At 40.5% G+C, this 25,652-nt stretch overlaps 1 protein-coding gene across 2 annotated transcripts in view; it reads left to right on the top strand.

Moving 5' to 3' along the window:
* The window catches only part of ARID5B (AT rich interactive domain 5B (MRF1-like)), a 228,278-nt gene that overhangs the window by 15,242 nt on the left and 187,384 nt on the right, over positions 1–25,652 (top strand). For both annotated transcript variants that reach the window (XM_006835803.1, XM_006835804.1), the window contains exon 3: positions 24,313–24,538. In XM_006835803.1, coding sequence (XP_006835866.1) covers positions 24,313–24,538 — 226 coding nt within the window. The remainder of the gene's footprint in view (positions 1–24,312; positions 24,539–25,652) is intronic.

The following is a 25,652-nucleotide window of genomic DNA, read 5'->3' on the forward strand; positions in this document are numbered from 1 at the left end:
CAGGTTGTTAATGAGTCTTCCTCCAATCCTGATGCCATGTTTTTCCACATGTAACCCAGCTTCTCAGATTATTTGCTCAGCATACAGGTTGAATAAGTATGGTGAAAGAATACAACCTTGTTGCACACCTTTTTAAATTTTAAAACATTCAATAGTCCCACGTTCTGTTCGAACAACTGCTTGATCTAGGTACAGATTCCCATGAGCACATGTCTGAATACTCATCTTAAGTGTTCCGGAATACTCATACTGTGCAATGTTGTCCATAGCTTGTCATGATCCACACAATATAGTCACCATATATGTTGTTGAAAAAAGGTATTTGCAGTGAATAAGTCTTTGGTCTTGCAAAATTCTATCTTGTGATCTCCAATATCCTTTCTGTCCCCAAGGACATGTTTCCCAACTACTGATCCTTCCTCTTTGTTTGCAACTTTCACATTCCAATTACCAATTATTGTCAGTGCATCTTGATTGCTTGTTTGGTTAGTTTCTGACTGAAGAAGTTGTGTCATGGAGTTGGTTCCAACTCATAGTGACCCTACATAGGGTTTCTGAGGCTGTACATCTTTACGGGAGCATAAAGCCTCATCTTTCTTCTGTGAAACGGCTGATAGTTTTGAACTGCTGACCGTGAGGTTAGCACCCCATCTTGTAACCACTACACTACCTGAACTCCTTGAAGAAGATGATAGAATTCTCTAATTTCATTATCATTGGCTTAAGTGGTTAATGTGTCAATTTGAAAAATAGTTGTGCTAGCTTGCCTTCCTTGTGGCCTATGGATAACATCCTATCACAAACAACATTGTACTCAAGCTAGATCATGAAATGTTCTTTCTGAGGATGAGTGTGACACAATTCCTCTTCAATTTATTTATTATTCTGGCACAGTAAACCATACGATTGCTCAATTCAGAATGACTAATACAAGTCCATTTCAGCTCACTAATGCATAGGCTATCGATCTTAACGAATTCCATTATTTTTGATGACTTCCAATTTTCTGTGGTTCATACTTTGTACATCCCACATTCCAGTTATTTACTGGTTGTTTGCAGGCGCTTCTTCTCATTTTGAGTTGTGCCCCATCAGCAAATGAAGGTCCTGACAGCTTTGTTCCCTCTACATCTTTGAAGTCAACTCACTCTACATTGAGGAAGCACCCACCTCTTCCCCAGTCCTATTTTGTGTGCCTTACAACCTGAGGGGCTCAACTTAGGCCCTATGTTAGGCAGTAATCTGCTGTTATACATAAGGTTTTCAGTGCCAACTATTCAGAAGTGGTCTTCCTCTTCTTTTTCTTAGTCTATCATACTGACAAGGAAACTAGATGTTAACACGGCCTGTAGTCTCTATAACATGCAAGGCCTCCCTCATAAGGGTTAAATAAGTGTAGATTTAGGATAAACACTGGACTGCTAACCACAAGGTCTGCAGTTCAGACCCACCAGCTCCTCCTGGAAATCCTATACATGGGTGCTATGAGTCTTACCTGGCTTGATTGCACAAAACAACAGGATATAAGAGATGGAAAAGATCTAAGAGAATGAGCCCAGTCCCTTTTCCCTAACAGATGTAAAAACTAAGGCCCCCCAAATTTTGGGCACATGCTAATGAGTGACAGAAGTAGAAGGTGAGCTCAGTGTCCTCAGTCACAGTGGTCTCCTGTTTTGGGGAAAGGAGCCACTCTTTTGAGGTTTTGTTCTGAGGAAAGTCCTGTCCTGTCATTTTACTCCTGCAACCATTTGGCATTATTTTCAGTCAAATTTTACTTGCTTGTCATATTAATGATACTGTTCAATGATTTCCTCATCCTGTTGGGTCACCTTTCTTTGGTTGCTTCATGAATGTGTTGCCCCGTCGTGGACCCTACATATGGTGTTGGGGATTACTATCATAAAATCACTCAGAGAGAGAACAGACTTTACTCTAACTTCAAGACACTTACCAGAGGCTCCGTAATTCCACAGAAACTTAGTCCAATAGGCAAGGTCCCAGTTAGCTCTCATCTTCAGTTATTCATCTTCTTTACTGAAGGGAGGAGGGCCCTCTGATAAGAATATTTTCTGTTGACCTAATAAGAGCTTGTTTAAGGTGGCTGTCTTGGTGAGAAACAGAATTGGCATTTCTACCACCATGTGATGTTCATGGATGATTTCATGCATTCAGAATTTTTTATTGATCATGTCAAGCACTGTTCTCTACACTGAGACTAAAGTAGCTAACAAAGTGACAAATAAAGGGATCATTCTGTTTTCATAGAACTTACTCTCCTATCGTAAAGAAGGAAGAAGCAACTTAATTGTTTTATCCAATATGGAGGGAAAACCCTCCCCATACATTATATCCTTAGAACCATTCACATACGTCTTTCTTCTAGAATGTTTTCCTTTCCATTCCTGACATAACCATAGTGCAGAGGAAAGGCTCAGTTCCCACTTTCCTGAAACTCTGCAGAGGTTTAGCCCACAGTGTTTCAATGAAATTGTAACATTGTTTATTGACAATTGATAGTTGTCAGGACACATCATCAGAAAAGGCCAGTTGATAGGAAAGTACTTCATATTTGGTAAAGTAGAGGATCAGGGAAAACAGAGAAATCTTTAATGAAATGGATTGACAATAATAGCTATAGCAAGATACTTAAACATACCAATTATCATAAAGATTATAAAGATGGCGCAAGACTAGGTAGCATTGTGTAGGCAGCATTGTGTTCTGTTATACATAAAGGCTCCATGAGCCAGGAGCTGACTGAGAGGTAATTAACAATAATATTATGTGTCCGACATTTTGTGTGTATGTATATGTCTATACTTTTGATTTTCAAAGGTATTCTGTAAAGTTGATACTATTTTGCCGTCGCCATACTTTACAAATGATGCAACTAAAATTGAGCTAAATAGCTTGTCTCAGGTCATATGTAGGTAAGGCTCTGAGGATTGCAGCATAGCTAGTCTGTGACTTTTCCAGAACTGGTGATTTTTATGTCCCCTTAAATCTTTACAGAGCTTCCAGCATTGGAACTTTCATTATCTATGAGAGGACTTCTAAAAGTTCATAGAAAAAATAGTATTAAAAGGAAATAAAATTTGCCATGAAATTTTGGAAGCCCCCATTCCACCCCCACCCCCACCACATAGTGACCTATACTCTAATTGTAACTTTCTGAATATGATTTTCATTATTCCTTCATTTATTCAGCATGGTTTTTGAAAGCTTCTGTCCTGCTCTCTAGGAAGTTGCAAGCAAAGTGACAGTTGACGGATCTATAGATGACGCAGTAATAATACCGTGCAATTGTGTAATAAAATGTCAAAGAAGAGCTATCCAAATTCCACAACCCACAGTCGGCACCGGGTGCTTTTCACATGCGTCACCGGAGAGGAGCGGGTGTCTTGGCCTGCATCCCTGTAAGTGTCTTCTGTGGGCAGGCTCAGCACCAGGCTGTGGAGAAACAGAGGCAGGTCTGCCCTCACGGAGCTTACTGTTGAGATGAAGCTGTCACCAGAAATGCATGATCATATAGGTGATCAGTGTGATGAAGGAAAAATTCAGGGACCTCTGAACAGTCCCTGATCTAGTCAGCAATGTCTGGGGAGGATTTGAGCTGAGGTCTAAAGGGATTCTGGAGTGAAGATTGGTAAGTGGTTTATAGACAAGACCTAGAGGTGAGAGTAACGTCCCCACAAAATGAGTTCTGGGCTTGGCCTGTCCTGGTGAATCCGATAGGCAGATTGTTCAGAGATAGCGTTGCCCGCTAGAGGTATCTATTTTTCTGGTTTTCATCTTGACACATAGAATCTTAAGAGCTGAGTTGCACTGCTTGGCTGTGGTTGGTCTAAAACAGAAGTTGGCAAACTTCTAGCCCACTACCTGATTTTTGTAAAGGTCATCTGTTCGAATCTACCAGCCGTTCTGCGGGAGAAGGATGAAGCTTTCTGCTCCTGTAAAGATTTATAGCCTCTGAAACCCCATACAGGGTCACTATGAGTTGGAACCGACTCAGTGGCACAAAACCACTACCACAGTTAGAATATAAAGTCTTAGTCTTAAAGCCTGGTAGAACCAAGTGTAAATATTTATTCTGCTAGTTAATAGGTGTGTGTCATTTTGAACAATTTACTTAATCTCTCACTGGGGGTTCTTTTTTTTTTTTTCCCCTCAGTGAAATGGGCTAATCTTGCTGGACTGTGAATACCAAATGACAGATAGAGAACACCAAACCATGGCCTGGCTTATCCTCAACATTTAGTGATTGTTATCAATCCTGCCCTTCTTTGGTAGGAGATCAGATCCTAACTTTATTGCCTCATTGAAAAAACCTGGTCATGGTGCTATACACTTAATAGCCCCTTAGTAAGTAATTTATTGGTTGAGTCATTGGACTACTAAAGTGGTGTGAAAAACAACCAAGAACACCATCCATTTAAATAGAGTTAAGCTTCCTGGTTCTTCTGACCCAACAGACTGCTTAGCTTCAAAGTTGTTGATCCATGCTTGAGGGCTTCTTTCACTATGGAGTTGTTTTTGTTGTTGTTGTTATGTGCCGTGGAGTCGGTTCCGACTCATAGTGACCCTCTACAGGGTTTCCGAGGCTGTAAGTTTTTACGGAGCAGAAAGCCTCATCTTTCTCCCGCGGAACAGCTGGTAGTTTCGAACTGCTATCCCTGAGGTTCGCAACCCGATTCGTAACCACTACTCTACCAGAGCAGTCCTGTACTGTTACAGCTAGGTCGAAAGGACTCTTCCATCAGCACAAAATAAAATAAGATGGCATAGCAGTGGAGCCAGGTGGCAAAACTTGTGTTCTTGATGTCTCATGCCAGTTTGCTGAAGGAAGTTCAAATCTGGTGCTCCCCAGGATCCAGACTTTCACAAGGAAACCTGGTGTTGAACGGTTGAATGTGCTCTACACTGAATTGAAGGGGGTTACATACACTCACTTCCCCTCTGTTTTTCAAAAAACCTCTCCTATGTCCTATTCTTGAAAATATCCTAAACATGAAAATTGATCTCATTCTCTTGTCTCTGTTCTTTTTTTTGGTGGTGGAGAGCATATTCCAGACCAACTCTTTTAAGATATATAATGCCCAGGGTCTTTTCAAAAGGCAAAATGACATCAGATATGAGGAAAGAGTCCCAGTCAGAATGACTAGGAGATCTTAGAAGAAGGATCATCAAAATAGAGACAGCCCGCTGGGTCATTCAATCCTTCTGTTTGGGGTTAATCCCACAGTATATATCAGATAACTAGAATTCAAATGAAAACACTGCGGGTAGTACTCAGTCTCCTCACCAAATTATGCCAGATTCTAGTGGACATTGGTTATAAATGCAGACAATAAGTGAATTCTGTATGTCTTAAGTGAAATGGTCTCTTTCTTTTGAATATGCTCCTCCCTAATGGTTTAATTGTTTGGTATGTGCTGCTGGGGCTGAATGAAAGAGTCCTGGTGGCGCAGTGGTTGAAAGACTTGGCTGTGAACCACAAGGTTGATGGTTCAAACCCACCAGCTGCTCCATGGGAGAAAGATATGGCAGGCAGTCTGCTTCCATGGCAGCCCTGGAAACTCTATGGGGCCGTCCTACCCAGTCCTATAGGGTCACTGTGAGTCAAAATGGATTCGACAGCAGTGGATTGGGGCTGAGTGTATGTTCGGTGACAGTGTTGTGGATTGTCGACTACGCATGCCCCAACTACCTGGACAAGCCAAAAAGGAAGATTCCAGTAAAAAGACTGAAAATTATTTTTCTAATACAAATTATACAGATCACATAAATGGTGGTGTCTTCTAAAATCACCAACGGGCTGTTTTTATTTATTTATTTATTCTTTTATATTATATGTCCCATTTCTCAGTCTATATTTTTTATATTACTAGATCAGTAATTCAGTGAACAGCCAAGCAAGTGTTCAAATCAATTCTGACCCTTAGAATTCTTCAAATGACCCCTCAGTGCAGTGCAGTAAAAACATTCTCAGCATGTCAGAATATTGAGATATCTCAAGGCTCTCCCCCCCCCCTTAAATTTTAAAATCAATTTTTTTGCCTTCTCCCTCTCTTTTTGTTTTTAAGCAGTATTAAAATAAATATTTTTATTTTATTCTCTTGGCAGTGAAGATGGGACGTTGTGTGGCTATTGGACCAGCAGATTTGCTTACAGACACAACCGAGTTTTAACTGGTTGATTGTACCGAGGGCCTTTGGAAGATAAATCTTGAAAGGGTGGGAGGAGAAGAAATGAAATGAAGTTTGGAATTCTTGCCTGGTAGCTAAGGGCGCTACTTACGATGTGCTAACTCAGTTAATACAAGACTTTGGGTCTCCCAGTTGCTCATCTTGGTTGCTTGGACAACAGGGACATATATTTATTTAAAGGATATAATGTAATATTGCTCAGGAAAAATCTTAACATCTGTTTTTAAATATAAGTCTTTTAAGTACAACCTTTTCCACCTCATTCAACTAGTATTTATTAGTGTAGACTATATACAGATTGCTGTGGGTCAGGGAGTCCTGATGTGGTGCTATAGGATAAGTACAGGACTGCTAACCGCAAGGTCGGCGGTTCAAAGCTACTAGCTAAGAGCCAGAACTGTCTTGATGGCACTTAATAACAATAACAGTAACAGCATGGGTTGGGGAGAGGATGATGAGGAGTCTAGTAAGAACAGGCCCTTTTGCTGTAAATTGTTTATGACTCTTGGAGAAGAGATAAAACATACACAAGATAGCCTTCCTTAGTAAAATCATATTTTACTGTGTTCTTTCATCCTGAAAAGTACGTGTACATTGTTAAATAGCATATTTGGACATTTCTATGTAGAGTCCTGGTATGATGTTGGAAGATACACACTGGACTGCTAACTGAAATGTCGGCGGTTGAGACCCACTAGATGTGCTTTGGGAATCCAGTACAGGGTCGCTGTGAGTCAGAACCGATTGGACAGCACTCACAACAACACCAACAACATGGGGACTCAAGGTCTGTTTTTAAGGCATCAGTGTTAAGATTTAGACAACTGCAAGAGGCATTTTGTGTGTGTGCCAACTTGTCAGTCGTTTAGCAGAAATGAATCTAATTTCCAGGCATAGTTGCACTTAGTAGTCAGCCCCTTGTGTCTCAGACTTTATTTAATTATCACACAAACATTGTGCAAACCTGTGCCATGTGAAAACTTGGAGTATTGATTATGTATTGCTGCGTAGCAGATGGCCCCAAAGATAGCAGCCTGAAGAAATAAACACCATTTCTGCTGCTAGGAATCTGGGCTTATTTAACTGGGTGCCTCTGGCTCAGGGCCTTTCAAAGGTGTGATCAAGGTGTCATCTCAAAGCTTGGAGGAGGGAGGAGCTTCTTCAGGCTCACTCACTTAACTGTGGTAGGCCTCAGGTTCTCCCCGGCTGCTTGATAACGGGCATCAGTCCTTGTTGGCTGTGCGCCGATGCCTCCCACTGTTACTTGTACGTGGGCCTCTCCATAGAGCAGCTCCCAGAATGGCAGGTGACTTCCCTCAAGTGTACAAATGAGACAGAAGCCACGGTCCTTTTGTAACCTAATCTCAGAAGTGACATCCAATCACATCTGCGCAATTCCACTTGTTAGAAGTGGAGCAGTGTGTGCACTCACACTCAGACAGAAGCGATGACAAGAGTTGCCTACTACAATCTACACTGAACCAATCACTTTCGTTGTTGCTAAGGGCCGCTGAGTTGATTTGGACTAAGCAACCCTGTATAGGGTTTCTGAGGAGCCACATGTGAGTTTGAACCACCGACCTTAAGGTTAGTCCGGTGCTTATTCTACAGTCAGTCACCTTAGTGGACAGCAAATCTGATGGGGTCAAGAGATTTTCCTCTCTCTCTCTCTCTTTTTCTGTTTTATTGTTATTTTTTATGCTTCTTGTGAACATCCTCCCAATCACCTCTCCTCCTTAGAAGCATGTAATTATGGGTGTCATACATAGCAGACAGCAAATGACTTTAACCCTGCAAAGACTGGTTAGTCTTAGTGCATGTCAACAGGGAGCCCTTGTAGCATAGTGGCTTACAGGTTGGACTACTAACCTCAAGGTCAGCAGTTAGAATCTACTAGCCGCTCCTCAGGAGAAAGATGAGGCATTCTGCTCCTATAATGGTTTACAGCCTCGGAAGACCTCTATGGGGTTGCCATAAGTTGGAACTAATGCCACAGCATATGACCACCACCACAACCACAGTATGTCAGCAAGCCGTATTGGGCCTTTTAAAAAACAAAGAACAGAAAACAAAACACTTGAGTCTTAATCAGTTAATTTGGAGAGTTTTGTTGGGAGGCGGGGGTGTTGTGTCTGGTGTAATGATGAGGCTGCAGAAAGAAGGGAGAGTCTTGTTGCTGATATAATTAAACAGTCTCTTTGATAAGAAAATAACGATTGTGTTTCAAAAAAATTCATGTTAAATGAATTTGAAAGATAGTGCAATGTTTCCATGGACTTTTTGAAGCCCCCTCTCCCCCATAAGTATATTTCATTCACAGTAGTTGTGTTTGGAGTGTCCTTAAATCAAGTTGGCATATATGCCCATGTAAACAACATCTAAGGTGCAACCTAAAAATAGAAGGAGGGGACTTTTGTCCTGGGTTCTGTTTTAGTAAGTGTATCTATAGGAACCCTGGTGGCATAGTGGTTTGGGTGCTGGAATTCTAACCACAAGATCAGCAGTTCAAACCCACCAGCTGCTGCATGGGAGAAAGATGAGGCTATATCCGCCCCTATAAAGATTTACAGTCTAAGAAACCCCAAGGAGCAGTTCTACATTATTCTGTAGCACTGCTATCAGTTGAAATCTATTCCACAACAGTGGGTTTTATCTGCAGAAAGTGAGCATTCCCTGGCCACTCTTCAATCTTGGACATTATGTCAGAAGAGCAGCTGACCTTCCATTTTTTAAATGCTGTGAAAATTAGCTGTTTCCAATGAAAGCTCAGCTAGTTCTCTTTGAGGAAAGGTACGTCTGGGTTTTCAGCAAGGTGCTCACACTACACATCTGTAGGAATTTGTTTTCATGGCTCGTCTGTCCATTTGTCATACTGTGGGGACTTGTGTATTGCTCTGAAGCTGAATATTTTTAGTAACAACAAGGCCACCATTGTGGATATGTTTCAGTGGCTCTTCCAGACTACAAAGAAGGAGAGACAGACTACTTCTAAGAAGTTGTTGTTGCTGTTGTTAAATGCTGTTGAATCGGTTCTGACCCATAGCAACCTTGTATAGGGTGTCAGAGGAGCGACTGGTGAGCTTGAACCGCCGACTTTGTGATTCAAACGAACTTTGCAGTCCAGTGCATCAACCCACAGTGCCACACCAGAACTCTGAGAAGTTAGCCACTGAAAACCTTATGACATAGCATTGTTTGTTGTAGTGGTGGAAGATGAGCCCCTCAGGTTTGAAGGCACTCAAAGAAACAACTGGGAAAGAGCTGCCTCCTCAGAATCGGTTGACCTTAATGACATAGATAGAGCAAAGCTTTCAGTACCTTCATTTGTTGATGGGGACACAACTCAAAATGTGAGGAAATAGCTGCAGACATCCATTAATACGTAGAATGTGTTGTGTGAATGTAAGAAGTATGAATCTATGAAAATTGGAAGTCAGTAAATGAAATGGAATGCTTAAAGATCAATATCCTAGGCATAGCGAGTTGAAATGGACTTACGTTGTCCGCTTTGAATCTGATCTGACAGTCATATGATTTACTGTCTTGGGAATGACAAATTGAAGAGAAATTGTGTTACATTCATTATCCAAAAGAGCATTTAAGATCTTTCTTGAAATACGATTCTGTTTATGATAGATTATCTATACACCTACCAGGTAAACCATCAAATGAGACTATTTTTACCAATTTCACACAATCACTAAAGCCAGTGATGCAGAAACTGGAGAATTCTATCTGTTTCTTCAGTCTGAAATTGATCAAACATGCAATCAGGATACATGGATAATTATTGGTGATTGGAATGTGAAAGTTGGAAACAAAGAGGAAGGATTGGTAATTGGAAAACATGGCCTTGATTATAGAAATGATACTGGTGAGCACATGATAGAATTTTGCAAGACCAATGACATTGCAGATACCTTTTTCTCAATAAAATAGGCAGTGACTGTACACATGGACTTCACCAGATGAAACACACACGAATCAAATTGACTGTATATTTGGGAAGAGACTATGCAGAAGCTCAATATCAGATAAAACAAGACTGGACTATGGAACAGACCATAAATTGCTCATATGCAACTTCAGGGAAATTAAAACAAATTTACAAAAGCCAAAATATTAATTACCGTGAGTATATCCCACTTAAATTTAAAGACCAGCTCAAGAACAGATTTGATGCATTAGACACAACTGACCAAAGACCAAAAAAGTTGTAAAATGGCATCAAGAAAATCATACATGAAGAATGCAAAAGGTCATTAGAAAGGCAAGAAAGAAATAAAAGACCAAAATAAATGTCAGAAGAGACGCTGAAAGTTGCTCTGGAGCATAAAGAAACTAAAGTGACTGGAAGAAATGGTGAAGTAAAAGGGCTGAACAGAAAAGTCCAAAGGGCAGCTCAAAAAGAGAAAGTAAACTATTGAAATGTGCAAAGACGTGGATTCAGAAAACAAAAGGGAAGAACACACTCAGCATTTCTCAAGCTGGAAGAGTTGAAGACAGAACTCAAGCCTCAGGTTGCAGTGTTGAAGGATTCTATGGGTAAAATATTGAATGATGCAGGAAGCATCTAGAGAAGATGGAAGGAATACACAGAGTCGCTGTAGTGAAAAGAATTAGTTAAATGTCAGCCTTTTTTCAGAGGTACCACATGATCAAGAATTGATGACATTGAAGGAAAATGACCAAGGTGCACTGATGGCAATGGTGAAAAACAAGGTTCTAGGAATTGGCAGAACACTAATTGAAATGTTTCAACAAACTGATGCTACACTGGAGGTGCTCACTTGTTTGTGCCAAAAAATTTAGAAGACAGAACTATTTGGCCAACTGAATGGAAAGGATCCCTATTTGTGCCCATTCCAAAGAGAGGTGACCCAACAGAATTCAGAAAGCATCTCACTGTATCATTAGTATCACATGCAAGTAAAATCTTGCTAAAGAGGACCCAAAAGCTGTTGCAGCAGTACATTCTGCACTGGGAACTGTAAGACATACAAGTTGGATTCTGAAGAGGATGAAAAATGAAGTTGTCAAGGATTACGTCTGGTGGAATTTAACTAAAAGAAGAGAATGCCAGAGAGATGTTTACTCATACTTTATTGACTGTGCTTGGGCATTTGACTGTGTGGATCATAACAAACTATGGATAACGTTGCAAAGAATGGAAATTCCAGAACACATAATTGTGCTCACGAGGAAGCTGTACATAGGCCAAGAGGCAGTCGTTCAAACAGAACAAGGGGATACTGCCTGATTGAAAATCAGGAAAGGGTGGTTACGGTTGTATACTTTCACTATACTCATGCAATCTGTATGCTGTGCAAATTATCCAAGAAGTTGGATTATATGAAGAAGAATATGATATAAGGATTGGAGAAGATTCATCAACAACCTTCAATATGCAAATGACACAATCTTGTTTTGGGAAGCAAAGAGGGTTTGAAGTACTTACTGGTTGGTGAAGATAAAATATTCTTTGATATGGATTGCACCTCAAGGTTAAGAAACCAGTAAAGAACATCATGATAAATGGAGAAAAGGTTCAAGTTGCCAGAGATTTCATTTTACTTGGATCCACAAACAACTTTCATGGAAGCAGCAGTCAAAGGGGGAAAAAAAAATAATTTGCATTAGGCAAATCTGTTGCAAAAGACCCAAGCCATGGTATTTTTAATTGTCTTGGTGGTGGTGGTGGTGATGTGCCTTGGAGTCGGTTCCTACTCACAGCGACCCTGTACAGGGTTTCCGAGGCTGTAAGTCTTTATGGGAGTAGAAAGCCTCATCTTTCTCCCGCGGAACAGCTGGTAGTTTCGAACTGCTGACCTTGCGGTTCACAGCCCAATTTGTAACCACTACGCTACCAGAGCTCTTTAGGTGCATGCAAAAGCTGCATAATGAATAAGGAAGATCGGTGAGAATTGGTGTATTTGAATTTTGGTGTTAGTGAAGGCTATTGAATATACCAGTTTTGCCAGAAGAAGGAACAAATGTGTTTTGGAAAGATACAGCCAGATTGTTCCTTAAAATACAAGATGGCAGAACTTCATCTCCCATATTTTGAACATGTGTGGAATGAGTGGTGGTGGTGGTGGTGGTTACATGCTGGGGAGTCGGTTCTGACTCATAGTGACTACAGGACTTCCAAGGCTACAAATGTGTACAAGAGCAGAAAACCTCATCTTCCTCCTACGGAACAGCTGAATGCCCAATTCGTAACCACTGTGCTGTGAGAGCTCCTCAGGAAGGAATTGTTGTTGAATACCACCGTGGTGGAGTCAGTTCCCACGCATAGTGACGCACAGGGTTTCCGAGGCTGTGAATCTTTACGGGAGCAGAATGTTCTCCTGCGGAACAGCTGGTAATTTCGAACTGCTGACCTTGTGGTTGGCAGCCCAACTCGTAACCACTATGCTGCCAGAGCTCCTTTCAGGACACCACCTAAGGACTTGTTTTGGGGAAAGGTGGTACTAAACTGATGGTGGCCACTTTTTGAGAATATAAATTTTTCCAGTGGGGGGTAGTTTCCGTCTTAAATCTAATGAGTGCTTGGAGAAAAGGGGTCTGGACTCAAATTTAGGAACATGGATCCACATGGGACATGTATGTGTGTGTGTTTTTGTTTGTTCTTTACCCTTTTTCTCTTGTCTTTTTTTTTTTTTTTTTTGTCACGAGACCCCCTCCTATGATGCTCCCCCTGCCTGGAATGGCCGGCTCTCTTCCCCTAGCTCTTAATGTTTACTGATTCCTTGTCTTCCTTAGGCCTCAGCAGAGAGACCCTTTCTGATCATTGAGTTTAAAAGCATCCCAAGTCTTTCCCCTTACCCCCCATTAGTTCCTCTGCTTGTTCTTTCGTTTTAGATTCTGTTTGTTATCTGGCATTTCTACCGCATCCCCTCTCCAACGCATGTGCGAAAACACACACAGGACTCTAGCCTTTAGGAAGGCAGAAATTGTTGCCTGCTCTGTTCCTGACTGTAACTCTTAACACCGTGCCTGGTACACAGTTTGGGTGCAGTAAATATTGATCGTGTGAATGAAATAACTTATTACAATTTTGCATTCTGTAAAGCACATTAGACAAGGACTTCTTGTATACTGTCTCAACTTCCTACCCGGCTGATGTCCCATGAGGCAGGAACTCATTCTCTGCCTGTCCCCACCCAGTACCTAGCACATAGTAGACGTTGAGAACCTTGGGGATGAAAGTGTAATTGAACTCACTGGCAAAAGACTAGGGAACAGAGCAATCTTTACTTCCCAAGTGAAGAACAGGAGGGCCCAGCACTGTGTTCATGAAGGGCAGAGCCTCTGTCATATTTATCCTTATCTCTCCATGGCTGATACTCAGCCCAGTGCCTGGCACAGAGCAGATAGTCAATGTAAGTTAATTGGATCAGATTGAATTGAGCTGGAGAAAAGCTAGAACAAAATCCCTCCTGACGGCAACATTGGATAAAGCTCAGCTTGTAAATGCTCCATTAAAGATGGCAGGGATAGCACATCCCAGATTCCCTTCTGCAACTGTTTGTTTGGTCAGAAAACCTAGCAGCACGCATGCATGCATGCATTCATTCATTCTTTTAGCTCTACCTGGGAGCACACAGGGCTATAGAGGGCTATGTACTTTCTCAGTCCTGCCTTCAGAAAGCTTATCTTGAGGAAACTCAGGCTTTGTCTCTGGCTTATATAACCCCCCTGAGAGGTCAAAGGAGTTGGAGTCAGGTGGTTGTAGTTGCTGGAGTCTGTCTGCTGTGTTGGCCTCCGTACTGTAGTCACTGAACAGGAAGAGAAAGGTCAATAACTGTGGTTGCAAATTGGCTTTTGTGTTAATCCTGGCTTATTAAGAAACACTCAATGTTTTTTTTCTAAACTGAAGTTAGGGATTTTGATTGAAGTCTGAATCATTTACCACGACAGAACATACCAACAGTATAGGAAAAACTAGAATTTAGAAATACAAAGACCCCTTTAAGTAATCCAATATAGGATAATTACATTATTAAATAAAGCTGTGGGTTTCAAATTATTCTGCTGCCATTGTACATGTGAAGATAATAATGTGAACTGTGTTAAGTGAACAGAGCAAAAAAAAATGTTTAACAAGAGGGAACATGTCTAAATCATATGTTTATATTTAAGTAGAGGCTATACAAAACAGGAAGATTTACTTAGTTTCTACATTAAAGCTTTCTAAATAGGCATAAGCTTTCAATGATTCTCTTGTGAAGACTGCTGTTCTAAGCAATGACAAAAGCATATCATATCAGGAGTCCTGGTGTGGTGCTGATAAGCACTGGACCACAAGGTCCGTTTGAACCACAAGGTCAGTGGTTCAAGCTCACTAAGCCGCTCCTTGGAAAGCCTATATAGGATTGCTATGAGTTGATAAGAACAACAACATACCATATCAAGACTCTGTCCTCGATCACCAATAAGCTTTAATAATTCAGAAGGCTTCCAATTTGATTTTCAAATACCCACCAGGGGAGAAAATGTCTTCTTCCTTTTAGGGTCTTTATGAAATATAGGCTCTTCTGAACTGCATATCCCAGCAGAAGGTTATATGTTTGTAAAACTTGGTGACAGAGATCAGGAGATGTAACGGTAGTGGCTTGGGGTCATTCAGTAGAATGGAATATATGGGTTTGGGTGGTGGGTGGGTTTGGCTTTTGTTTCTATAGAATTATATAACTAGATCTATAGAAACTATATAACTAGAGTTTTACGTTAGGATCGGGCTCATTTATCTTCTTTTGCTTTATGTTTTAATGACTAGCACTACGTAAGCTACTTTTAATTGTGGTAGCCTGAAAGCAGTTAGAAGATAGACTGTAAAGTTAACACTATTAATTTCACCAAAGGAGGCTTTGGGGGAGAGCAAGCGTACATAACTCTTGACTTGCAGAATTGCTTTACATATCAAGTGTTTTGAGAGGAAAGTCTAGGGCACTGATATGTAATCATACTTTAGATGGTCTTTTATTTTAGGGACGAAAAAGATACGTGCACGGTAAGTCCAAGAAGAAAGCAGTGGATCTAGAAATTCATCAGAGGGTGGTTTGGGTGCTTGTTTTAGAGATGTGTCCTAGTCAGGGGAACAGGCCTGCATGTTTTATATTAGTGTATATTTAAGGAGCTCTGGTAGCGTAGTGGTTACGAATCAGGCTGCGAACCTTAAGGTCAGCGGTTCGAAACTACCAGCCGCTCCGCTTTTACTTGAGGCTTTCTACTCCCATAAAGATTTACACCCTCGGAAACCCTGTACAGGGTCGCTATGGGTCGGAACCGACTCGATGGCACTTAACAACTACAAACAACAACATATTTAAAAATGCATTTAAGAACTTAAACTATTCAGGTTAATTTTTCAAGTTAATTCTGTTATATGCAAAGGCCAATGGCTATTTCTTGAAGGATAGTTATGTTACCTTGGACCCGTCATTGCCTCAGAGCAGTCTTCTGTTTGCTTACTTCCTCTAACTGTGCCAGAATGGATTTCTAAATTTCCTGAGTTACAAACTTCAACCAAATGTCCAATGATGGGGAATGAAGAAATTGGAAGAAGAGGGGCTGGCCTGGGAAATGGGGAGGAGCCTCCACACTAAAGACCCTCCATGGCAAATCCATTTCCGATCAGTGAAGGGAGTCTAACAAGCGTATACTTGAGAGGCTATCTTTATCATTCAGGCAACAGAAAAGTGTGTGCATTTTTAGCACACAAATGACAACTTTTATAGTTTTACTTTGGTAGCAAAAAACACAATTAAAATTAAAGGTGTAACTACTTTTTGTTGTGAAGTTGCTTTAAATCTCAACCTTTGGTGAAAGGCAGGGAGGGAGAGAGAGAAGGGGAGGGCTTGGTTACCCCAGAATAGAAGTAGGGTGAGGTGTTGGTTACTGAACCAGGACTTAGAGCCCTGTTTCTCAGAAAGAAGATGATTCCACCACACTGGATTCTGGTTCCAGTTCCGTTTTCTTATCCCCTAAAATGGTCCTAAGAACATCTCCTTCAGAGAGTCGTTGGAGGGAATTGGGGAGATAATGTCTATAAAGAACTTAGATTAACGTCTAACCATAGTAAACATCTCAGACTTTTTCACCGCTGTTTTCTTGGTTTCTGGCCCAACTTTCCCTTGGAGATGTACACAACAGAAGCTACAGGGCATTATTCTTCTTCAGCAAAGAATTACAAAGGGATAGGGACAGAGAGCATTACTCACAGGTGGTGTCTGAATATCCTATTTCCTCATTTTCAGTCGAAGTTCTATTATATAATAATAAGAGCCGTAATTTCTTAGACACCTAGTCTGTTTTGACCATTGTACTATAACAAATTTAACATCCTGAGTGCTCAATAAGGCTGGTTTTCTTTTACTCTACAGACGCATGCTCTAACTTCTCAAACTTAGCATGGACATTAAACCCAGTAGTACTAACATTTGAACTCCTGAATTGGACTAACAAGCCAGTATTTTCCCAGCTATCCCAATATGGAAGAGTCAGAGATGGTGCACTATTAAAATAAATATTGTTGAGTGCTTTAGGCTCAGCATAATCCTTGACTCTTCGGGAAAGTAGAAGTTCGACAAGCACTCGTACCTCTAAAAAGTTTTTGCAGATTAGGTGTTTCCTATAGAAGATTGTAACTGTCGTTAAGTGCAGTTGAGTCCATTCTGATTTATAGCAGTTCTGACTCTGTATAGGGTTTCTGAGACGGGCCTGATGGATTTTAACTGCTGACCTTGTGATTAGCAGTCCACACTAGCAAGGGTTGTTGTGAAGTGCCATCAAATCGATTCCAACCCATAGTGACCCTGTATAGAGTTTCCAAGGAGCAGCTGGTGAGCTCGAACCACAGACCTTGCAGTTCAAACGACTTTGCAGTCTGACGCATTAGCCCACAGCGCCACAGTAGGATACCTGCCTCAAAAAAGTGTTTGAAGTTGAGGTATTTCTTATAGAAGGTTGTTGTTGTTGTTAAGCACCTTGTAGTCAATTCCAGCTCGTGGTGGTGATGGTGCTGTGCCATAGAGTCAGTTCCGACTCATAGCGACCCTGTAAAGTGTTTCTGAAGAGCGGCTGGTGAGCTTGAACCGCCCACCTTGTGGTTCAAACCGACATAACCCACAGCGCCACAAGATAGTATTATGCAATTCAGCAACTCATACTGACACCTAATACAGATTTAACAGATGTCGTACATGAAAACAGTAGTACAGGGATCAACTTAGAAACTGATACATTTCTATTTTGCCTAGTAAGAAATTTAAAAAGTAACTTCTACCATCTGCTGCCATCCTCATTTCAGAGAAAGAAGAATATTACAGTATCAGACAAAAACTCACCCACTGCCACAGAATGCATTCCAGCTCATAGTGACCAGAGACCTTACAGGACACAATAGAACTACTCCAGAGGGTTTCTGAGATTAGCAATCTTTCTTCCATGGAACAGCTGTTAGGTTCAACTTTTTTTGGTTAGCAGCCCGCACTAGCCCACTGCACCACTAGACAAAACTTTGTAGTTCATATCAACTCTGCTGTCTGGCCTGGGAGGCTGCTCTGTGTGGGCTCATTAACAGGGCTCCTGGAACTTCTGGCTTCTAATAGGGTACTGCCACACAGGTGTACGGCCAAGAGAGAATGAGAAGAAGGAGAAATTTCCTGCTACTTTTCTTTGGTGTATCTCCATGCTGGTTATGTCCTGTCAACAATGAGCTACTGCCGCTGTCAGAACAGTCTCCTCTGGTCCTAGTCACCACTTTAGTAACCCTTTGACTGTTGGGCCTTGGAGTAGTGATAGTTCAGCAGCCCCAACCTAGGTTCCTGTACTACCTTTCTTTTAGGGTTCCTAGATCACACCAGCATCGTTGCCGCTCGTCCTTTGATAGAATACTCCTCCGATCACCCTAATTGGAATATTTTATTTCCTTTTGGTACCTCAATGATATAAGGATGTTGTTGTAAGTGCCATTGAGTCGGTTCCAACTCACAGCAACCCTGTATAGGGTTTTGGTTCAAATCAACCTTGTAGTTCTGTGCTTATCCTACAGCGCCATTCCAGTACTCCTTGATAGAAAGGTGGTGTTGTTAAGTGCCGTTGAGTCAGTTCCGACACATAGCGACCCTATATAGGGCTTCCAAGGAGCAACTGGTGGGTTTGAACGGCTAACCTTGTGCTTCGCAGACCAGTGCTGATGTTACAGTGCCACACTAGGAGGCCTCAAGTTGAAAGCTCAAGGAGTGAGCAGCTTCAACAGGGATCAACGTGTCACCTTCTTCTGTTAGCTATGCACACTGGTGCACATCCGTAGACATGTCCCCACGACCAGAGTGGTTCATTGTACAAGCTGTGGACTGGCCTTCTCAAAAGTGGATCTAGGTTTTTTTCATCTGTAGTGTCTAGCTTTATGAAAGTTCTCACCCTGTAGCCATGGGCTTTTTTTGTTTTCTATTTTGTGCCAGGAGCGCTGGTAGCATAGTGGTTACGAATCAGGCTGTGAAACCGCAAGGTCAGTAGTTCAAAACTGCAAGCTGTTCCACGTGAGAAAGATGAGGCTTTCTGCTCCTGTAAGGATTTACAGCCTCAGAAATCCTGTACAGGGTCGCTATGAGTCGGAACCAACTCCATGGCACACCACCACCATTTCGTTTTTATGGAATCGGTTTATTTAGGTAACATCAATCACTGGATTTTCTGTGCCCCTAACATTTATCAAGTCTCAAAGCACATTTTTGAAAGCTGGATGTTACGGAAAATGGAGGTGACCACACTGTGTTTCCCCATTCTAGTTTCACCCCCACCCGCCAGTGCCTCTTATATTATACTTGTATGTTTACTGTCATTCTTGTTGTTATGAAGTGCCATCGAGTTGGTTCTGGCCCATAGTGACCCTGTGTAGGGTTTGCGAGGAACAGCTGAATCGCCAAACTTGCAGTTCAAACGGCTTTGCAGTCTGGTGCCCCCACTATATACCTACTAAAGTGACAATAAATAATGACAATAACAAGAGTTTGTGAGAATAAGGAACAACTGGAAGTCCCATACATTGCAGATAGGAATGCAAAATGGTACTGACCCTCTGGGGAAGAGTTTGGGTGGTATCTTATAAAGTTAAATGTATTCTTACTATACTATCTATCAGCCTCACTCCTAGATATTTATTGTAAAGGAATGAAAACCTTTGTTCACACAAGAACCTGCACATAAATGTTTGTAATTGCCAAAATTTGAAGCAACCCAGATATCTCTCAGTTGTTGGCTGTTTTGTGCCGTGGAGTTGGTTCCAACTCATAGTGACCCTGTACAGGGTTTCCAAGTCTGTAAATCTTTACGGGAGCAGAAAGCCTTATCTTTCTCCCGCGGAACAGCTGGTAGTTTCGAACTGCTGACTTTGCAGCTCATAGGTCCTGTTTATATGACATCTGCACAAAACTATTATATATATTATTATATATAGTAAGAGTTTTGTAGCAAAAGGAGAGGAGTGACTTTACAGTCCAGGAGCCGAGGGCCCCGGAGCCATCAAGGGTGAAGAGAAGAGTGCGGGATCCTGCCCAGAGAGACAGTGATGCCAGAGATGGAGGCAGAGACAATGACGTGGAGAGATGGAGCAGCTGGGAACTCTAGATCCAGAGAGGGAGAGGGGCTGTGTGCTGACAACCGAGGGGCAGGCTTGCTGTGTGTACCATTTGGTTAGTTGATGATGCGTGTAGGGGATTGTACCCATGACAATGAAACGACATACGATAGGATGAATGTAAAGCTAATGTTCTCCCATGTAAACTATCACATAATTCACAATAAAACATTAAAAAAAAACACCCCAACTATAACAAGAACAGATCAGTGGTAACCTTAGTGTAATGATGGGGAAGAGTGTGCCTGTTAAGAAGTAGTACATGGGAGGGAAGTTTCAGCTTGTTGGATCTGTTGTTCTGTATCTTGATGGTGATTGAAGTTTATGACTCTATTCAGGTGTTAAAACTCATATACTACAAAAAACTCCATTTTACTGTAAATTAATTTAAAAATAGAATATAATTAGCAATAGTAAACTCATTGTTAATTAATGTAATACATTTTTATTAAAACTTGAACTATATTTTTTTAAAACAAAAAAGATAGAAAGAGTTGCATTATTTTACATTTTTTTTAACTGTCTTTACTGTTTAGTAGAAGGTGCCTAGGTTATCCTATCTACTTCTGCATTACTCTATTGCTGAATCATATGTCATAGGGTCTCTGGAAAACTCCAGGGTACACTGGTGAAATAATTAGAGTAAAAAGAACAAATAGTGTCTGAGTATTATTATGATAATTGCTTTGTCCCTACGGACCGCCTGGAATTGTCTTGAGGATTACAAATGGTTGTCATATCATACTTTGAAAGCCATTCATATATGATTTTAAATTTCAATAATTTCCCCAGCATCTTAACATTAAAAAAATTAAAGATCCTTACGCACACGTCCCCCATAACACTGTTTACTTCATGGTTTTGTCTAAATGGGCTCATTTCAAAACTCATTTTAAATTAAAGTATAAATTTTCTTTCTCGCCTATAAATGGAAAACCAGTTCCACTTATCCCATAAATAAAAGGTAAAGACAAAAATAAATACACGATGAGTAATTTAATAGATTCAACACTTTCCCTGTGAATCATCTAAAATCATTTCTGCATGCCACACTTTGGAGCTAACATAGGATTGAAGACAATGACAGTAATAATGGTAACTATAGCTAATTCATCAGTCTCCATTGATGTCAACCCAGTTAATCCTATGACTGCATCCATCAAGAAAGGAATAGACTAAGAGTTGAAACCTGGAAAGGTTACTGAAGTTGTCCAAAGTTCCATAGTAAGTTGCAGAGCTAGGATTTGAACCCAGCCAGTGTGCTTCACAATCCTGGAGCAATGCGGCTTTAGAAGATTGTTGTTACTTAGTGCCATCAAGTTGGTTCTGACTCATAGCAACCCTGTGTAGGGTTTCCAAGAAGCAACTGCTGGGTTTGAACCGCGGATCTTTTGGTTAGCAGTTCAGAGCTTATCCAGCGACTCTGTACCAGGACGTTAGGAGACAGGAAACCTGTATTCTTGTCTAAAATCTGCCAGAAGTTGGACTTGTCACTGAGCCTCACGGTTCTCAACAGTAAAACAATGATGTGTAGGATAAATCAGAGTACACAAGTTCAAATGTCTGGTGCCTACTTTTACACTAGCGGTCTCATGTTTTCTAAAGCAGGCAACTATTACTTGTTTTTGCCTTGTGGTATACCAGATGTTCCCCCAACCCTTAATTAAGAGAAGATGCAAATCTAGATATTTTAGTGTAAAATTTCTCCATTCTTAGAACACTTGATCTGGGTGTTTGGTGACTTCTTGACTAGTTGATCTCTGACTTAGAGGAGTTCCTGATCAACTGAACTGTTTTTGTCCAGTGGCTGAAGTTACATTGAAATGATGGAAATAGGCAATTTTAAACAGCGATAAAAGGGGATATAGACTTAGGAAGCATCTCAACACAGCCTGCCTAAATATTGATCATGAGCTAGGTTAATTGAAAAGCCAAGATACCTTAATAGAATAATAAAGTGTGTTTCTTTGTGTTCATTTTATGTTGCATTAGAGTAAGTCAGCAATATTTATCCAGTGCTAATTCTCAGTTTGCAGAGAGCTAATGCAATCATGAGATGAGCTTATTGAAATTCTTTTCTTAGACATAGGTACTTGCCCAAGAATGGTGAATAATAGGAACTTTAGTCAGCACTTGCTCAGAATAGTAAATATGAACATGTGATTTATGCCATTGTGTGTACAAAGTAATGTTTCCTGAGACATTTTCATATATATATATATATACACTCTTTTCTTTCTTGTATTGGTTTGTTTTCCCTCCCTCCACTGATGATCAGATTTCCTCCTAAATCCTGGTGTTTGACAATGTTGCAGGGCCGGTTTCTCTGTGAATCTACAATAAAACATACTTACTGGTAGTTTTGCAATTAATCCAAACTTGGGTTTATGGCTTAGGCATGTTTATGTGAAAGCCTACATGTGTTTTTATATATTTGTGTAAGATCTGCTAAAAAAAAGAGAGAGACAGACAGAGAAGGAAAAAGGGAGAAGTCTATAGACTGAGTCTTGAAAGATGGGTTTACTAACCAATGACATCATAAGAATTGTATTTTCTCCTGGTTAATAAACTATTTGTTTGGCAGTCCTTGTAAGCCAGCCAGGGCGAGTCATGCCATTTCTTGGAAAAGATCTGAAGCAACTGGTAATAGAAATGATAACCGTCTGATCATAGTTGGAGCTATTTGAAAATAACACTCATCTCCAAACTTTAGTCTGGGGAGCCATATTTGGTAAAAATGTTGCCAAATTCTATCTCTTCCATTGTTAAAATTTATATGCCGTGATACTTAATTATTTTCTAGTACATTCTAAATTTGATGTCTGGTGTGCCCTGTCCAGAAGCTGTTCCCATATGTGTTGAAACAATACCCAGGCTGAATTTTTATTCTGACATTTCATAATTACCATGTAATAGTTATAAAATGCATGACAACTACAGATCTTTAATTTCAAGAGGATGGTGTAGTGAAACTGAGTGAAATCATCGTTGAAATGGTACTTTGTCCTAAGCTCCATTGTTTATAAAGTACTGAAGTTTTTCTTGAGCAGAGGTTAAAAACACAGTTTGTAAGGTGTCTCCCATTTAGTGGAAGTTCATATTTAATCATGATAAGGGAAAGGACTCCATTACCCAAGTTTTACTTTTCATTTTTGACGGAGTATTTGTTATTTTATTGCTGCTTAACAAACTTTCCTCTCAGAAGCAGCTTGGTGCTGGATAAGGAAAGTGAAATTTTAGATCTACCTTAAAACCTTTTTCTAAAGACTAAATCTAGGGCTTCTCATTGTGTGACATTTATCTTAATAAACCCTTTTTTGTTTGCTCTGAAGTAATGTGCAAGGTGGGGTTGTGTGTGTTTATGGGGGGACATCAGGGAGAGTCATGTTTAACAGCAAAATTAGCCTGTTTAATAGCTTAGAAACATCTTCCTGTTGTTGTTTGTCAAAAATATTTTGAAGATTTTGTAAGCTTAGGGGTTTTCACAGCTAAGCCTTCTTCAGAAATGGGCAGTAAAAAAAAAAAAAGGAAAGAAGTCAATTCAAGTTGAAATGTCAAATGCTTCAAATAATTTAACTTAAAACCAGAGAGATGATCTTTTTTAAACCTTTTCCAAAGAGTCTTCTGGTTAGGGGCCCTCCTTTGTTCAATGCATGGATATCTATTAAATATCTTGCTGGATTAATTCTGAGTCAGAAAAGTTGGTTGTTTCCTGGAAGCAATTAGAGATGCTTAAAATTAAAATTTATGACCCATAGGAGAAACTTAAGTTTCAACTAATTTTCTTAGATTCAAAGGCTTTCTTCTCGCTCCCCTTTCCCCCCTACCCCAAAATGTACTAAAAGAAAAGTCAGTTCATTTCTCAACTTACAAAGTTTTTAAGAAACATGAGAATGTGTAAGTTTCTTTCTTTCACATAACATTTATGAAGTATTTCTTTGTGGGTTACATCACAGTTTTATTTAATTTTTAGGAAAAAGTTAAATTCAATATTTGTGTATAAGCCAAGGGAAAATGTACCATAAACATAGGAATTTGGGGGTGAGTCAGAGTTCTGAGAGTCCCAGATTTACTTAGACCCTTTATAGAGAAACAAGCTAACCATTAGTCATCTCATTCTCAGTTTTTACATTTGCAATTAATTGCACTTAAAAAATTATCCTTCATCCAAGTGGTCAGATAGGCAGAAAAAACTATGGCAACTGGCATTTAAAATGGCTATTTGAATTATTGCTCTGTTTTTGGATACTTTCTAGTGTTATAATAAATATACCATAAATTATTGCCGAACTAAACAACTAACCATAGGAAGAATTCAGCTTCTTTGTCACCGAAAAACACATTGACTGTTAGCATAAGGCTAAGCCACTGGAATAGTATTTTTGGTGAACTCTTGAAAATTTATCATTTACTTCAGACCCACAAATAATGTTTCTATTTTTCCCCAACCACATCTTGTAGGATGAAGTCATTGCAGTTTCTGAAAAGGTCATTGTGAAAATTGAAGACCTCATCAAGTGGGTACATTCCGATTTCTCCAAGTGGAGATGTGGCCCCCGTGTTGGGTCATTGAAAACCGAGGTCTTGGGGAGGAATGGACAGAAGGAAGCACTTCTCAAGTACAGACAGTCAACCCTAAACAGTGGACTCAACTTCAAAGACGTTCTCAAGGAAAAGGCTGACCTTGGTAAATACAATTTCTACTTTTTAATCTAATGCATGGGCATTCTTGTAACTTACTTTTTTATTACAGATGTTTCTGGAAACCCTGTCCGGTGTATATAGTTTCTTTAATCTGAGGGAAAAAATAGATATGGGCAGATGGATGGGTGGTTAAAGGGGAATGGATGTTGTCTCCTGTGTGTGGAGCCCATGGTTGGATGCCGGAAGATATAACACAGGACTTCTAGGGCAGTGTCAAAGAATAAAACTTAATTTAAAAAAACAAATCCACTCCAGTAGAATCCATTCTGAGTCGCAGTGACTCTATAGAGAGGAGAGAGCGGCACCATAGGGTTTCTAAGGCTGTAAATCTTTATGGAAGCAAACTGGTTCGTCTTGCTCCCTTGGAGTAGCTGATGGGTTTATTTTTAGGTTAGCATCTGAGTGCTTAATCACTGTGCCACTAGGGTTTCCTAAGACTTAATTAACCCCAAACTAACTACCATCAAATCAATTCCAGCTCACAGTGACCCTACGTAGGGTGTCTGAGGCTAAATATTTATGGGAGTCGATAGTCTCCTCTATCTCCCAAGGAGCAGCTGGTGGATTTGAACCACTGACCTTGTGGTTAGCAGCCCAATAACAAACTTACAGCGCTATATGGCTCCTTAACTGGACTCCTGGTTTGGCGCTGTAGGATTACCACTGAACTGCAAACCACAAGGTCGGCTGTTCAAACCCACTAGTTGCTCCTCAGAAACCCTATACAGCAGGGGTGTGGAACCTTTTTTCTGCCAAAATTTATAACATCTTTTGAGGGCCATACTAAATCATTCAGCTTAAAAATTAGCCTGCTAATTTGGTCATGTTGTTGTTAGATGCCATGGAGTCAGTACCGACTCATAGCAACCATGTGCACAGCAGAACGAAACACTGCCCGATCCTGGGCCAACCTCACTATTGTTGCCACGCTTGAGTCCATCGATGCTGCCACTTGGCCAATCCATCTTGTTGAGGGGGTCTTCCTCTTTTTCTCTGACCCTCTACCTTACCAAACATGATATCCTTCTCCAGTGACTGGTCCCTCCTGACAATATGTCTGAAGTATGAGAGATGAAGTTTGGCCATCTTGGCCTCTA

Source organism: Chrysochloris asiatica, unplaced genomic scaffold, assembly GCF_000296735.1.
Source record: "Chrysochloris asiatica unplaced genomic scaffold, ChrAsi1.0 scaffold00020, whole genome shotgun sequence".
Lineage (NCBI taxonomy): Eukaryota > Metazoa > Chordata > Mammalia > Afrosoricida > Chrysochloridae > Chrysochloris > Chrysochloris asiatica.